The sequence below is a fragment of the Clarias gariepinus genome, chromosome 16 (genome assembly GCF_024256425.1).
Source record: "Clarias gariepinus isolate MV-2021 ecotype Netherlands chromosome 16, CGAR_prim_01v2, whole genome shotgun sequence".
Lineage (NCBI taxonomy): Eukaryota > Metazoa > Chordata > Actinopteri > Siluriformes > Clariidae > Clarias > Clarias gariepinus.
The window spans coordinates 25,162,863-25,179,798 of NC_071115.1; the positions used below are offsets into that span (position 1 = coordinate 25,162,863).

Consider the following 16,936-nt stretch of genomic DNA (forward strand, 5'->3'; position numbering starts at 1 on the left):
TTGTATAATAATTTCCAATATAGCAAAACCTGTTGGTGAAATGAAGATAATTTAATTGGTAGTCTATAAACAGTAAAATCACATCTTAATAGAAAATCAATTCCACACAGTTTTTTAAATAAACCTCTAGGAACGGAAAACCAAATTTTTTTTTCATTTGTTACAAAATATTTTAGCCATTTAATTTTGAACATACCATTTATACAGGAAAAGTCGAAGGACTGTAATCCCCCATTTTCATGTACAAGTTGTGCTTTCCTGATATAATGCACACGTTTTTTCCATATGAAGTTAAAATTAATTTGGTTGATAGTCTTAATGGCTTTATTAGAAATAGAAAGGCAAGATGCAGGATAGATGCATCTAGACAGACTTTCCATTTTAGTTGAATAAACTCTACCAAAAATAGATAAATCTCTCTGCATCCATACCTCAAATCTATTTTTGCACTCATTCCATCAGTTCCAGACATTTTGCTTCTCCATCTTGATCTCATCTTTAGAAATGTGTATGCCTAAATATTTAACATTTGATTTAATTGGGATGTTATATGCAGTTGTAAGATGACATTCATGTATGGGAATAATTTCACATTTTTCAATATTAAGTTTTAAGCCCGAAAATTTGAAAAAGAAATCAACTATCTCAATTGCTTTAGGGATCTGATCAATGTTTTTTAAAAATAATGTTGTATCATCAGCTAACTGACTAATTACAATTTCCTGACCAAAGTCCATTCAATTTCTCAATTTTGGAATTTTTGATAAGGAGGGCCAACATCTCGGTAGCCAAAATAAATAGTGAAGGTGAGATGGGGCAGCCTTGTTTAACTCCTCTTTTGATATCAAATCTGGGCGAAGTACCCGTTGGTAGGGCAACGGAGCTATTAGTATTTGTGTAGAATAGCTTAACAACTTTACAAAAATTCTCACCAAACATTTAAAAATAAAGGAGTGCTCTAACATATCAAAGGCTTTATAAAAATCTAAAAATAAAATAACCCCATCATCTTCAATTTCTTGGTCATATTCTAACAAGTCCAAAACCAGCCGTATATTATTTTGTATAGATCGACCTCTGATAAACCCAGTTTGAGTCTCCCCAATAATTTTGGACTAATGTGATTTTAAGCGATTATTATATATATGAGTATATATACAATTTTTAGTCATTGTTTAATAAAGTTATAGGTCGGAAATTGTCCAAAAATCTAACATCCTTTCCTGGTTTGGGAATAAGTGTAATTACCCCTTGTCTCATCTAGTTAGGCAAAGATGGATTTCTAATAATTTCTTGAAAAGCTGCAAAAAGAAATTCTCTTAACAAATCCCAAAAATAGCGATAAAAGTTAGATGTAATACCATCTGGTCCAGGTGATTTATCTAATGACAAACACATAACAGCAGAATCAAGCTCTTCAATTGTTATTTCTGCATCACATGTCAGTTTGAATTGTTCATCTATTTGAGGGATAGAGTCGCTGAGTTTTTAAAAAAGAGGATCAGGATCTAATATTAACGAGGAAGAAGAGTATAAATCTTGATAGAAGCTAGCTATTTTTCTAGCTATTAATTGTGTATCTGAACATTCTGCTCCATCAATAATTAAGGTTTTAATAGAGTTCCTTTCTTGACGTATTTTTTCTAACCTACAAAAATAAGCTGTATTTTTTTCCTCCTCTTCCATCCATTTAGCTCTTGATCTAATATATGCCCCTTTGGCATTTCTCATATAGACTTCATCCAATTGTGATTACAAAAATAACAACCTTGATTTATCACCTTCTGTTAAATTTATTTTGTTTGCATAATCAGTTATTTCTTTAATAATTAAGGCCTGTTCTGTGATATGATTTTTGTTCACCTGTTTACTATAGAAAATAGATTTCTGACGAAGTTTATATTTTAAAAAATTCCCATTTACTTGTCCATGAGACCAAATTATCATCACTAATAATCATTGAAATTATATCTTTAACCAAATTTGCATACTCATCTTTCACAAAAAGGTTAGAATTAAGTTTCCAATAACCTTTATTACGAACATGTTTGTTTTTATGATTTATTGTTGATTTAATTAAACAATGATCTGTAAGAGGAGCTGCCGATAAACTGGACATTGTTTGATAGTGTAGAAAATTATAAGAAATTAACCAGAAATCAATTCGGGACTTGTTAGAGGCATCAGGTTTAAACCAAGAAAACTGTCTTTAATAAGGGTTTGCTTCACGCCAGGGATCTATTAATCCCTGTTTATTACAAAGGTGTAGCAGTAATGAATTATAATGATGTACATCATATTTAGTTGGTGATCTATCTAGCCACTCATCATACACCATATTAAAGTCACCACCCAGTATAACAAAATCAGTGGCATATTTTGTTTTTATTTCCTCTAATATTACTGAGATTTCTGAAATTAAAAGTTTGTTTTGGGATATATTGTTATACCCATACACATTTCCTAAGATAATGTAACAGTTATCTATTTTTGAATACAAAATAACCAATGTCCATCTAAAGCAGATCTTGATTCATCTTGTTTCCCAGTTAAATTGTTAAACAAAAAAGCAACACCCCCTGAATTTGTTGTGAGAAAATAAAATTCGTTGTGAGAAAATAAAATTGGTTCACCCCACTGATTAGACCAAAAAGTACAATCACCGCCACTTGAGTGAGTTTCCTGCAAAAAAACACATTGAGCTTTTTTCTCTTTACAAAATAAAAAAGTAGCTTTTCTTTTGCTATTATTTCTTAGACCCCTAACGTTTAATGAAAGAAAAGAAATACAACTATTAAATTGGAACATTAAAAAGATATAGCACTATAAACAAACAAACAAGAAAAAAGAAAAAGAAAATAATATTAATAACAATAGTAATAATAAATAACCTATCCCAACAGGGATGAAATATTGTCAGTTATCAAAATCTGACTCAAAAACCACACAACAAAAGAATATTAATAATAATGCACTGATGCTCTGGCAGATAATTTTTTCTTTGGATCTCGCTTCGTAAATCCTTATTTTCATTTCTCAGGAGTAATCACCCTTTGGTTTTATTTGCTGATGAAATTAGACGACCATCAATGTATCCCAAAGGACCACGATAGTACGCCCTCTTCCCGTCACTTCTGGCTTCTTGGATGAGCGGCCAAAGAGCTGCACGAGCCCTCCGGTCATCAGCTGATAGATCCTCCGCAAACTGGATCCCTCGATCAATGCACAGCTGCGAACTTTTTGTGATCCTCCTGAACAATGATCTGGCGGTGTCTTCCACTTTCTTTTTTCCCAATCCGGTGGAATGAGTCAACGACATCTTCCAGTTTCTGTGCCAAATGTGGGGCTATATTACCCAAAAGTTCAACCACCTCTTTAAGTATGTTTTCATTTTCATGCTCTTTCAATCCTTTAATGCGCAGGTTCCATCTCTGCTTGTAACACTCCAGTTCTGGTGTTTTCAACTGTAACTCCTCACTGGATCTCACCAGAGATGCTGTTTGTTTTTCCAGAACAGCATATTTGTCCTTACACTCCTTAATATCTGCAGCATTAAACTCCACTGACTTGGAGATGGTTGCAATCATAATGGTGTTTTGTTTAATTTTATCTGCAATATCTTCCAATTTTTTTTTCTTGAGAATCAAATCTGGTTATCAGTGAGTTAATTGCCTGCAGCAGGGCTGCATTGGAGATGTCAGTGTCGTCTGGTTTTACCTTTTTTTGAGGGTTTTTGGTTGAGGTGATATGAGAAGCATCTCATCGTTTTTCTGGACTATAACTATGATCCGTTTCCATAAGTGCACTTTGACCCCTGTTTGCTGAATGCGCCATGGTCCCGAAGGTTATACTCTTTAAAAACGCTAATTATAAGTTTGTCAAACAGATAAAAGTGATACCAATGCGTTTAATTAGCAAGTGGAGTTTTTTCCCCTGCAATAAACTTGTGCGAGTACAAAGATACAAATTTAAGTAACAGTTCTGCCAGAGCTCAAAAAAACATGTGCGCCTAGGTTGCCATCTTGCCGCTCCTAACCTCAAACAACGTGTTTATATGGTTTACCGTTATGTGCCAGAGGAATATGAGTGGGGAACAGCTTTAAGGTGTCCATTATATATCCAGACAGCCAGACATATAACAATCCACTATCTTTAGAGCCCTGTAGGGGAATACAGTTATATCAAACCACAGCTGCATTTTAATTAACTATTGAATTATTAACTATAATTAGTGATCATATCTACATTTAAATAATCTGTGTCTGTAGTACAATCATACATTGTAGACAGCTGTTGCAGTGCGAGGTGTAGATACAGTAAGATGCAAGAATCATTGTATTAGACTGCATAAAATTTATGAAACTTTTTACAATCTGGTTTGTAATAGAATTCTGTCTGTAATTCAGTATGTTTACTGTTCATTTATAGCTTTTCCCCCTTATAACTTTGTTAAAGATTATTTAAATGTAGATATGATTACTAATTATAAAAGATTTTGATGCATCATGTCGCATACGTCCGTTATGGATATAAAAAGCCAATGGCAGTTCTTTCAGCCTTCAATAGACGCAACTGTGGTTTGATATAACTGTATTATTCCCCTACAGGGCTCTATCCTAAAGATAGTGGATTGTTAATATGTCTGGCTGTCTAAATATATAATAGACACCTCAAAACTGTTCCCCACTCATATTCCTTTGGGACATAGGGGTAAACCATATAAACACGTTGTTTGAGGTCTCGGGAGAATAGAGTAAATTGACCGATAGCGCCATCTGCTGTTTTGGAAGAGGACGTTAATTGCTCCATTGCATTTGTGAGAAAATAGGTTGGGTGCATTTGTGAGAAAATACGTTCGGCGCATTTGTGAGAAAGTCGAATTTTTTTCTTTGCAAAGCAGATTGTGTTTGTTTGCAAAACGCTGCATTTGTGAGAAAGTCGTTTTTTTCTTTGCCAAGCAGATTGTGTTTGTTTGTTAAATTTTGGCACATAATTAACTCCATACATTTAGCCTAAGGGAACCAGATTGGGGAGAACATGCAAACTCCAAGCATGGGAAGAACATGCAAACTCCACACATAGAGAAACTATACCACTGTGCCACCCTTGTTTATTTACATTTATTTATTTGGAACCAGGAGCCGGACTAGGACCAAAAAGTGGCCCTGGACTTCCTGGCCCACAGCAGCCCACATAATAATTCCTTGGCTTATTAATGTAGAGATACATTTTTAACACCAGTTACTAGTATGAAAATATAACACAATACAGAAATCAATGCTATTTAAACATATATTTTAAAGTATCGCAAGCAGCTTTACACCATAAAAAAAAATAGTTTATGTGAAATGTGAATGTGTATGAATCAAAATGATCAGATTTCCCCTGATGTTAGATCTGATACAATAAATGCACAGTAAAATTTCAACCTTTATGATTTAAATAGTATGTCTTCAGCATTCAGAATATCATTTTAAATAAATTTTTGTTTTTTAATGGCTTTAAAAACTTGATCATATGATCTGTCATGCTATATTTAATCAAATGGCATTAATTATTTTTTATGTCTTAAGATCTGCCTTTTCTTCATAGTGTTTCCTACACCCTGGAGGACAGTAAATTGGGAGTGAGTATGGATTAAACTTTGGTAATCAGTTATTTTCTTTTATTTCATTGGCAATTTAATAATTTTTCTGCATTGACTAAGTATACTGCTAATTACAATTGACAGTAGCTCAATGAAACATGTAGGTCCTTGTAGCCAATAAAGATTCTCAATGACAACTAACATAATACTATACCAACCCCCTTGGAAAGTTGTGTAAGCTGTGATTACACAAAGGCTGCACAGAAGCGGCTGTTTGACACATGTAAACATAGAAACCATAGCTTGTTTGAGAAAATCTACACTGTGCATATTTGCTCATAATAAATAGTGGAAGGTGTACTAAACCTTTTATCTTCAGTATACTGTTATGGTCAACAAATGTCCTATTTGCATTCCCAAAAATGTACCCTTAGATCAAAGTGCATGGACACACCTTCATGAATAAATGTCTAAGCTTTTTTTTTAGTTTTGGGAAGTTCTGTGGCTGTGGCCTGGTGGACCTTGTATGTAAGGTCACCCTTTATAACCTGACTTAATCAGTCCTGCTACTGTATATTCAGGTGGAAAGCAGGTGGAAATAAAATTCTTTATTCATTCTAGAAGTAGAGGCCTATCATGAGAGGTGCCGTTTTCAGAAGCTCGCAGGAGCTGCTGCCTATGTGGACCCACGCTGCTTACCAGCCTGTGCCCGCATACCTGTGGGGCACTGCCCACAGACCTACATGTGCATTTTTTCCTCCCTTTATGACTTCCTCCTTTTAACCCTTTCCTTTCCCAATATTCCTATTAAAGTTATCCCTAATACCTCACCTGGTTGTGGTGCCGACCAAACCTATCAAACTCGTTACTATATACTGTATATATATATGTATGCATATATATATATATATATATATATATATATATATATATATATATATATATATAAACAAGATGTGCTATATATATAGCATCAGTCATTTTACAGTATTTATGATTCCCAAATGATTAATTGTTAAATGATTATTTTATTTATTAAAGTAAAGCTGTCTAAACCTGTCTGACCCTGTGTGTAAGAGTAATTGCCCTTAAACCTAATAACTGCATGTGCCATCCTGGACTTGCTGTTGTATTTTGATTCATCGTCCTGCTACAAAACCAAAGAGCGCTTGAGCTTGAGGTCACAAACTGATGAGATATTCTAATTTATGATTTTCTACTAGAGTATAGAATTCATGTTTCCATTAGTTATGGCAAGTCAAAGCAAAGCTGCTCCAGACCATCACACTACCACCACAAAATTTGACTGTTGGGCATCCAAACCGCATCTATGGCAGTCTTTTTCCTATTGTTGAATTATGAGCACTGAGGCAAGTCAGCTTGGCAGTTCTTTAGATGTTCTTTAGATGTTGTGTAATTTAGGTAGGCTGGCCACTCCTGTGAAGGTTTACCATTGGTTGTTTTCTCTTAATAAATGAAATCATCATTTAAAAATTGCATGTATTTACAGTACTTGGGTTACTGTATCTTTGTGCAATCTTAAAATCATCATCAAATAATTAAAGTGTGACAAGTATGCAAAATAATATACAGTATACCTTTTCATGATACTGTATATTTCTTTAGGTACACTGTGCAAGCTCACTTTATTGATGTAAACTTTATCCCATCTGTTTCCATGCACTAAATGTAAACCATTTTCTATTCTGTGCATCAAAAGCAATGGTCCACTAAATTACTGTTAAAAAAAATGCCAGTCTCCAAATTGACCTAGAACGTGTTAAAAACTGTCTAGTAAGCGAAAATGGTTCTAAGTGTGAGAAAGTGTTTTCCTCCTTACTGATTTCTTACTTTTTTGCATGTTTTTTGCATTACACTTTAATGTTTCAGATTATCAAACAAATTTAAATATTTGTCAAATATAACACAAGTAAACACACCATGCAGTTTTTAAATGAAGATTTTTATTATTAAGGGAAAACCAAATCTAAAACTACATAGGCCTGTGTGAAAAAGTGTTTGCCCCCACCTGTTAAAACATAATTTAACCATGGTTTATCGCACCTGAGTTCTATTTCTCAAGCCACACCCAGGCCTGATTACTGCCACACCTGTTCGCAATCAAGAAATGACTTAAATAGGACCTGCCTGACAAAGTAAAGTAGACTGGGCAAAAATGGTTTGCATGGCAGAGTTCTAAGACGAAAACCACTGCTGAGCAAAACTAACATAAAGGCTTGTCTCAGTTTTGCCAGAAAACATCTTGATCTTGATGATCCCCAAGACTTTTGCAAAAATACTCTGACGAGACTAAGATTTTTAGAAAAGAACATCATACCAACAGTAAAATATGGTGGTGGTAGTGTGATGCTCTTGGGCTGTTTAGTTGCTTCAGGACCTGGAAGACTTGCTGTGATAAATAGAACTATGAATTCTGCTTTGTACTACAATATCCTAAAGGAGAATGTTTAGCCATCTGTTTGTGACCTCAAGCTAAAGCAAACTTGGGTTCTGCAGCAGGACAATGATCCAAAGCACACCAGCAAGTTCACTTCCAAATGGCTGAAGAAAAACAAAATGAAGACTTTGGAGTGGCCTAGTCAAAGTCCTGACCTGAATCCAATTGGGATGTTGTAGCATGACCACATGGCGGTTCATGCTAGAAAACCCGCTCATGTGGTTGAATTACCATAATTCTGCAAAAATGAGTGGGCCAAAATCCCCCCACAGTGCTGTAACAGATTTATTGCAAGTTATCGAAAATGCTTAATTGCAGTTGTTGCTGCTAAGGGTGGCCCAACCAGTTATTAGGTTTATGGGGCAATCACTTTTTCTTACAGGGCTATGTAGTTTTGGATTTTGTTTTCCCTTAACAATAAAAACCTTCATTTAAAAATTGCATAATAAGTTTACTTGTGTTATCTTTGACTAATATTAAAATTTTTGATGATCTGAAACATTAAAGTGTGTCAAACATGCAAAAAGAAAAAAAAACAGTAAGGGGGCAAACACTTTTTCACACCACTGTAATTTGTCTGATATACAAAAATCAGAAAATGGTTATATGGATTTTCCTTTAGAGATCACATTTGTGAATCTGTGCATTTATAAATTAACATAATAAAGACTGTTAAATTCTAGAGCAACAGATGTTACCACCAAGTAAAGACAAGATTTTGCAATTTTGACTCCCATTTGTAATTTCTCATACCACAGTAAACAGCAGATGGTGGAGAGTGTGAAAAATCTTATACCAAGTAATCCAGATATCAGTAATCTTCGGATCCTGTTGTATGGAGCTGTTGGAGCTGGAAAGTCCAGCTTTATAAATTCTCTGAACAGTGTCTCCGGAACACGGGTTGTTACCAAAGCGCAAACAGTTCCATCAGGAGCTTGCATGAGTTGCACAAAAAGAGTAAGTATATTCATTTTAATCATGTTATGTTTGAAAGTGATGTTATTGTATATACATAAGAATGAATAAATAAATAACTTTTATAAATACTAATCACTGTTACTCCCAATTTCTCCAGAATTTTTTTTATCCAGAATCAACCACTATCAACCACACACTCATTAGCGAGACAAATTCAATATTAAAGTTACCGGAAGTGAGGGCATTTCTCAGCATTTATGTACTGTCTCTTACTTGGCACATATGTATATTTCAGATGTTTATTCTGTCCCTTGTTATTTCATTTTATACATTTTAATGTTATTTTATGAACTCAGTCCTGGCAGATCTGCCTCTGTCCACCACTTCTGCACATCTTGTTTTTAACCTTCCCAAGTTCTCCCACACCACCTCTCATCTCCCTGCACTGGCTTCCAGTAGCTGCCCGTATTAAATTCAAAATGCTGATGCTTGCCTACAAAGCTAAAAATGGCCCAGCACCCACTTACCTCTCAGCTCTAATCACACCACGCACCGCACCACGTTCTCTCCGATCCTCCAGCACTGCTCGGCTGGTCCCACCCTTTCTCATGGATTGAGAAAGATATGCCTCTAGACTATTTTCTGTTTTGGTACCTAGGCGGTGGAACAGCTGATGGTACTTATTTAGTAACCTAGTAACCCAATGTAAGGATCTATCCAATTACAGAAACTTCAAAGCACTTGTTCCCTTCATTGGTGCTTTCAAATATGTTTCACTTTCTTGTTTATTTTATTTAGCATTTATTCTATCATTTTTGGATTTCTGCACAAAGTGTTACTGTATATTTAATGCCCTCCCTTTTAATATGTGCAAATGTGATTTTGGTAGAAAAAAATATAAAGGACAATTTTCTAGCCTGCATTTCAACCCTGATGGTCTGTTCTGGAGTGGTCTGTTCAAAAAGTGTTGATGCTTACATTTGTTACTTAAAAAAAACAACAACAGGAAGTATAATGCTTTCTAGGAGGACAAAAACCATCAAGATGACATGTGTTTATTGTGTTTCCCACTTTAGTACAAAGGCCATGAAATCAAAGTTACCTCCGCAGCTTTGAAAATCACTGCGTTTGATTTTATGGGCGTGGAAGAAAAAGAACAAAATGTTCATCCTGGTGATTTGACAAATGCACTGCATGGGCATTTGCCAAATAATTATAAGGTGGGTAACAGCATGTTAAATTGACATATGTATCATTTAATCATATATTTATTTACATTTTATTCCTGAAATTTGAATGAAACAAATAGATGTCTAGAGTTTGCAGAGAAGGGAAAATCCTCCCCAAAATATTACGTACAGTATGTGGAAACTGTAAAGTTGAGACTTAAAAAGTCCAAGTGATTTATTTATTTTTATTTTTTCTAATCTTTAAATGTCCAGTGTCTATGAGCCAGTGTCCACAATAAACTTAGATTCCTCATCTAACTGAAACTGTTGTGTAATGTGAACAAACTATTGTTCGTTGGTACAGATCAGTGTACTAAGCGTACTTATGCTATTGTGAACCAAACATGAACACCAACCATACCTGAACATAGAAGTGAATGGCTGTTTATAATTAAACAGCATTAGCAAATCTCTATCCTATAAAATCTTCATGCATACCAGCACATACTAAGTTCATCCTCTGCAATACCCAACCATATCTAATACGGTAGGAAGGCAGGCAAAAGGATGCCTCTTGACATGTTATCCGAAGTATCTATTATATTAGGTTTCGCATGAGGCTTGACTTTCCCTTTGTGTCTATTGACAGCTTGCACCTATTGTACACTAGTGTACTCTGGTACAATACAATCTTACTAAGGTGAAAGCAGTCCAGGTGAGGGGAAGGGGGAGCAATCGTACCCAGGCACTTAAAAAAATAAACTCCAAATCAACCAGTCAATTTTAAGCAATCATTTCTTAAAAGCATATTTACCTCGATATTTAGTGAGAAAAAGTGTTTGAAATACAGAAGCAAGATTCATATAAACCATGCAGTAATAATAACCATTAGATCTGTTGTTAGAAATAAATTACACAACCTTCTGACCAATCTTTTTCAAGAGTTCAATAGTGCTGTTATGTTTCCTACTCATCAATATTTGATCTCTATCTACAGTTTAATAGTGACACTCCACTGTCTCCAAAGGACCCAAGATACATCAGTACCCCCTCAAACAGAGAAAAAACACATTGCGTGGTCTGTGTTGTGTCAGCAAACACTATCTCTCAAATGCCTCAGGCTACCACTGACAAGATGAAGGCATATTTGGATGAAGCAAGAGAACTCGGTAAATGATAAAATATTATAAAGTGGCAAAAAACATTTTCCACAAATCCATAATACATAATGCAGAACAATACATTCAATACCTTTAAACAGGTCAATCATCATGATGTGGTGATTGATGTGAGAATTAGATTAATGACATGAACTTGATATAAGAGGGAGATTTTTTAAATATCAGCTTATTTTTATTTAGATTATTATTATTATCTAGTGTGTGTCATTGTTTACAGTTCTTGCTATAAGACTTGATGTCATTGTTGCAGTTTTTCTACTTGAACCATAAATGATTCAACTCAATACAAGGTTAATAGAAAGTCTTTTTTTGATCTTATTGCAGGAATCCCTCAAGCTGTTATCATGACTATGGGTGATGAAATCTGTCCAGCTGTTAAGTATACTGTGAAAACCATCTACATGAGCAAGAAAATTAAACAAAAGGTAAGTTATTCTGTGCATTTTGGTCCCGTGAGCCAGTTTCACCATGGTCCTTGTTTTGCGAATGCACTTGATAATACTGTTCTTTCAAGAACTGATTCAGAGCAGCTGATCTTCATGTCTTAAAATAACAATAAACTGTTGTTGTTGATTAATTACCTAATATGTTACCATATGTTTTATTTTATAGTTTTGAAATGTCCAGTATTGTTTTATATACTGTATGTGTTTCAAAAATAAATCACTTAACAGAAAACATAGAATTAAAATGTGTGGTAAAACTTTTGGCTGGTACTGTATGGCGCGGGGGGGAGAGAGAGAGAGAGAGAGAGAGAGATTAAAAAGACGCATTACAATGAGAAGTCATAACAATGAAAGCACTGATAGGTCACGTAAATAACATTATGACCACCAGTGTTGGGAGACGTTACTTTTTAAAGTAACTAATTACATTACAAAATTACTGTCATTAAAAAGTGATCAGTTACATTACTGCGTTACTTTCTGATAAAAGTAACTAATTCAAGTACTTTTCTTTTTCAAAAAATTTAAACTCTTTTGTGATTCCTCATGCATGTTATTTTAGTCGAGACCTTTATAATTATTCTACCATCATCACTCAGCGATGTTTGGCCCATAATCTGTTACTAATTTACTGTACGCGGTTTCGCGCGGTGGCCGTCATGTTTTACCGTGAGTTTTGCCGCTATGATTAGGTTTCCATCTTTCCGTGCGTCGGTCCTCGCATAGTCAAACCGCGTAGGTGAGATAGGGGTATAACAGCAGGAATAACAGAGGGGGGTGGGTTATTGGGGGCAGGGCTTGTAAAACGATTTTACACACACTGATGGATTGGGAATGACTGCTGTCTGGCTCACGGATTACATAAATTTTCGGAATAACAGATTACATTTTTGAAAAAGAACCTAAATAACTAAGTACTTAAATGGCGAACCTAATGCGTTAGATTACTTGTTACATCAAAAAAGTAATCCAAGTACTCTAACGCTACAGTAAAAAGTAATCCAAAAACAAGTAATCTAAGTACTCTAACGTTACAAAGTAACGCGTTACACCCAACACTGATAACCACACACCTAATATTAAGTAGATCCCCCTTTTGCCACCAAAACAGCAATGCACTGTATTCTGACACCTTTCTGTCGGAACCAGCATTAACCTTGGATCATTTTTGGTACTGTACTGTAAGTCCTGACCACTGCAGCCTGGGAGCATCCCACAATAGCTGCAGGTTTAGAGTTACTCTGACTCTTTCTGGAAGCAGAAAAATAGGCAAGCATAAGGCCTTTGATCGACTTTGACAAGGGCCAAATAATAGGCTAGCTGACAGGGAATGTATATGAATAAAAGAAAGGATTTGTCTGTACATTGGTCAGAACTCACTCTGTTAATGATATCTTTACGCTTCATACATTAGAGGACCAGAAACCAGTCTCAGAAAATAATATTGATTTAATAATCTACTTTACAATAATCTACCGTAACAGCACTAAAGTGGTAAAAAAAAAAAAAAAAAAAAAAAAGGTCCATCTGTGTTGCAGGAAGACATGTATGTGGGCTTTGTTCATGTATATGTTGAAATGACACATACTTAACTGAACACCTATCAGAAATAGTTGCAGACCAAGTATTCTGGCTTTTAGCAGAATAATGACTTTTGTACTGGTGTACTGTTAAATAATCAAGGAATGGTGTGAGAGACATGACCAAGAGTTTGAGGTCTAGTTTTGGCCTCCAAATTCCCTAGATCTCAGTCTGATAGGGGGGCTGTGGGATGTGCCAAGTCTGAACCATGGCTCCAACTTGAACTTACTGTACAGGACTTAAAGGATCTACAGATAACAGCTTAGTGCAGCACCATAGCACACCTTTAGAGGTCGGAGTGGTTCATTATGTTATTATGGTAAACATATTTTTCATGTCACTTGTACTAGCAAGAAAATTGACAATTAAATTTTATTGTGTGTGTGTGTGTGTGTTTGTTTCTGGGCTCAGATGAAAGAATGCAGTGACAAATTGCAAGTTTCGATGACCTGTATCTTCCCTGTGAGGAACTACAGTGAGGAGACAGAAACAAACAATGACGTCGATGTCCTCCTTCTGTTAGCACTGAGACAAATTGCTTATTTAGCCAATGACTATGTTGAAGACCTTGGACACGAGGATCATGAAGAATAGATAATAAAAGAATGTAGAATGTTAAAAGCTTGTTAACTTTACAAGCCTTATAGTTATCTACTGTATTGGCTTAATTAACTGCTAGAATTCAATTACACTTTGTAATAATTAATAATTAATAATAATTAATAATAATTAATAATAATTAATAATTAATTAGAAATAATTAATAATAATAATTATAATAATAATTATGTAAATGAATACTGTCTGTTATTCAGATAATAAGGCTTACTTTTGTAACTTCCTAAGTTAACAACTACTGATAATATATATATATATGACATATATATGATATTAACTGTACTCCTTTGATTGAAACATCTGTCTTTAAATTGTATATACTGATAAATCTGTGCTTGCTGAGCTTGCAATTTAATAAATAATGAAAACTTTATCAAAAAATGTTAAAATAAATTGATAAATAAATACTCTAACCAGATGTTGTGAAATCAGTTATTATTCAGAATATACACAAACTTTTACATAATGAAAGCTCAAAAATATGACATTAAAAATATTAAATACTTGTGTTCTAGCCTTGGCTTAAACATTAACTATGCTACTTGAGACAGGGTGTGGCTTAAGGAGATCAACACTATATCAAGCTGTGTGTAATTATTAGGCAGCTTCTTTTTCTCATGCAAAATGGACCAAAAAGAGATTTAACTGATTTTGAAAAGTCAAACATTCTAAGACGTCTTTCAGAGGGATGCAGCACTCTTGAAATTGTTGAGATGTTGGTGCGTGATCACAGAACCATCAAACATTTTGTTGCAAACAGTCAACAGGGTCACAAGAAACGTGTTGAGAAAAAAAAAACGCAACTCAATTGCCAAATATTTGAGAAGAATCAAACGTGAAGCTACCAGGAACCCATTATTCTCCAGTGGTGTCATATTCCAAAACTGCAACCTACCTAGAGTGCCCAGAAGTACAAGGTGTTCTGAGTTCAGAGACATAGCCAAGGTAAGGAAGGCTGAAACCCGACCACCACAGAACAAGACACATAAGTTGTAACGTCAAGACTGGGCAAAGAAATAACTGAAGACAGATTTTTTTTAGAGGTTCTATGGTCTGATGTGATGAGAGTGACTCTTGACGGACCAGATGGATGGGCACATGGCTGCATCAGTAATGGGCACAGAGCTCCACTTCAACTCAGACGCCGCCAAGGTGGAGGTGGGGTACTTATATGGGCTGGTATTATTAAAGATGTGGTAGATGGATCTTTTCGTGTTTAAGATGGACTTAAAAGCAACTCTCAAATCTACTGCCAGTTTTTAGAAGATACTTTCTTTAAGAAAAAAGTCTGCCTTTTTCAAGAAGACCATGATATGGCCCTAAAAAAGAAAAAAAATTGACTTGGGCACCTTCCTCACCTGACCTGAACCCTATTGAGAACTTGTGGGACATTCTTAAATGACGATTTATAGTGAAGAAAAACAATACACCACTGAACAAAGAGTTGATGGTCAACAGATCAAGAAACTGACAGACTCCATGAATAAAAAGAAAAGAAGGGTGGCTACAGTATATTAGTCACTGATTTTTTTTTATGTCAAAAATGTTTATTTGTAATCTTTTAACTGGTTGCTTATTATGCTCACCTTAACAGATAAAAATAAACAAGTGAGATGGGAACATTTTCACATACACATACAGTACATGCAAAAGTTTGGGCACACCTTGATAAAAAAAAAAGATTTTGGTGATTTTTTTTCTTTTTATTAAAAAGATGTTAACACAGTGTCTCTTGGAAATGGAAACAATGCACAATATTTTCAGCAAACATTAATGCATAGTTACTTCTTATGCCACAAATTGAACAAAAAATAAAAATTTTGACTGCAAAAAACCTGCAGGAAGATTTAGCAGACTCAGGAGTGGTGGTGCACCATTTCACAAGACCTTCATGGAAAAATCAGCAGAAGAAATCTTACCTGCATCCCCCTCATAAAATCCAACATCAAATATGCAACAGAACATCTACAGAAACCTGAAGCATTTTGGAAACAAGTGCTGTGGACTGATGAAGTTAAAATAGAACTCTTAGGCCACAACCAGCAAAGGCATGTTTGGAGAAAAAAAGAAGCGGGATTTCATGAAAAGAACACCCTGTCAACTATTAAGCATGGGGTGGATCTATCATACTTTGGGGTTGTGTTGCAGTCAGTGGCACAGGAAACATTGCACGGGTGGAGGGAAGAATGGATTCCACTAAATACCAGCGAATTCTGGAAGCACACATCACACTATCTGTAAAAAAGCTGAAGCTGAAAAGAGGATGGCTTCTACAACAGGACAATGATCCTAAACATATCTCGAAATCCACATGGAATACCTCAGGAGACGCAAGCTGAAGGTATTGGAATGGCCATTACAGTCCCCTGATTTAAACATCATTGAAAATTTGAGGGTGAACCTTAACAGAGCTGTGCATGCAAGACGACCAAAGAATATCACAGAACTAGTATCCTTTTGCCAGGAAGAATGGAAGAAAAACCCACGTACAAAAATTTAAAGACTGAACTGAACTGTCTATAAAAAGAGGAGGTGGTACTAAGTACTGATTATGTAGGGTGCCCAAACTTTTGCACAGTGCCACAATAATGTTTTTATTTTTTTATCTTTGTTCAATTAATGACATAAAAATGAAACTATGCACCAATGTTTGCTGAAAATATTGTGCATTTTTTCCATTTCTAAGAGAGACTGTGTTAACATCTTTTCAAATAAAAAATCACCAAAATCTATTTATCAAGGAGTGCCCAAACTTTTGCATAAGACTGTAGATATTTTCCTAATATTAATAATTGTGCACACAGTGTAATCTTTCAGCGCACATGCCACACCTTCTCAATGGGATTCATGTCTGGTGATTATGCGGAAACCTCTTCTCAACTTTTTTTCACAATAGGTGTGAAGTTTTCAAACCGGTTTCACTTGTAGGAGGTTTTAAGATGAATTACCAAAACATAGCCAAGACATATCTAATGTTT

At 35.1% G+C, this 16,936-nt stretch overlaps 1 protein-coding gene across 1 annotated transcript; it reads left to right on the plus strand.

Annotated features, from left to right (window-relative positions):
* The first annotated feature begins 8,813 nt into the window (after nt 1–8,813).
* Nucleotides 8,814–13,960, plus strand: LOC128544240 (interferon-induced protein 44-like). The gene is made up of 4 exons (XM_053514299.1): nt 8,814–9,002; nt 11,085–11,301; nt 11,638–11,738; nt 13,752–13,960. Exons 1-4 carry the CDS (start codon nt 8,814–8,816, stop codon nt 13,932–13,934), a joined length of 690 nt encoding a protein of 229 aa, XP_053370274.1. The 3' UTR covers nt 13,935–13,960.
* The last annotated feature ends 2,976 nt before the right edge of the window (nt 13,961–16,936 follow it).

Excerpts from the sequence above, each read along its gene's own strand:
- LOC128544240 (XM_053514299.1), top strand. The coding sequence starts at position 8,814 with ATGGTGGAGAGTGTGAAAAATCTTATACCAAGTAATCCAGATATCAGT. Across the intron at positions 9,003-11,084 it reads GCATGAGTTGCACAAAAAGA|TGCTGTTATGTTTCCTACTC; the intron begins GTAAGTATATTC and ends AGAGTTCAATAG. Across the intron at positions 11,302-11,637 it reads GGATGAAGCAAGAGAACTCG|GAATCCCTCAAGCTGTTATC; the intron begins GTAAATGATAAA and ends ATCTTATTGCAG.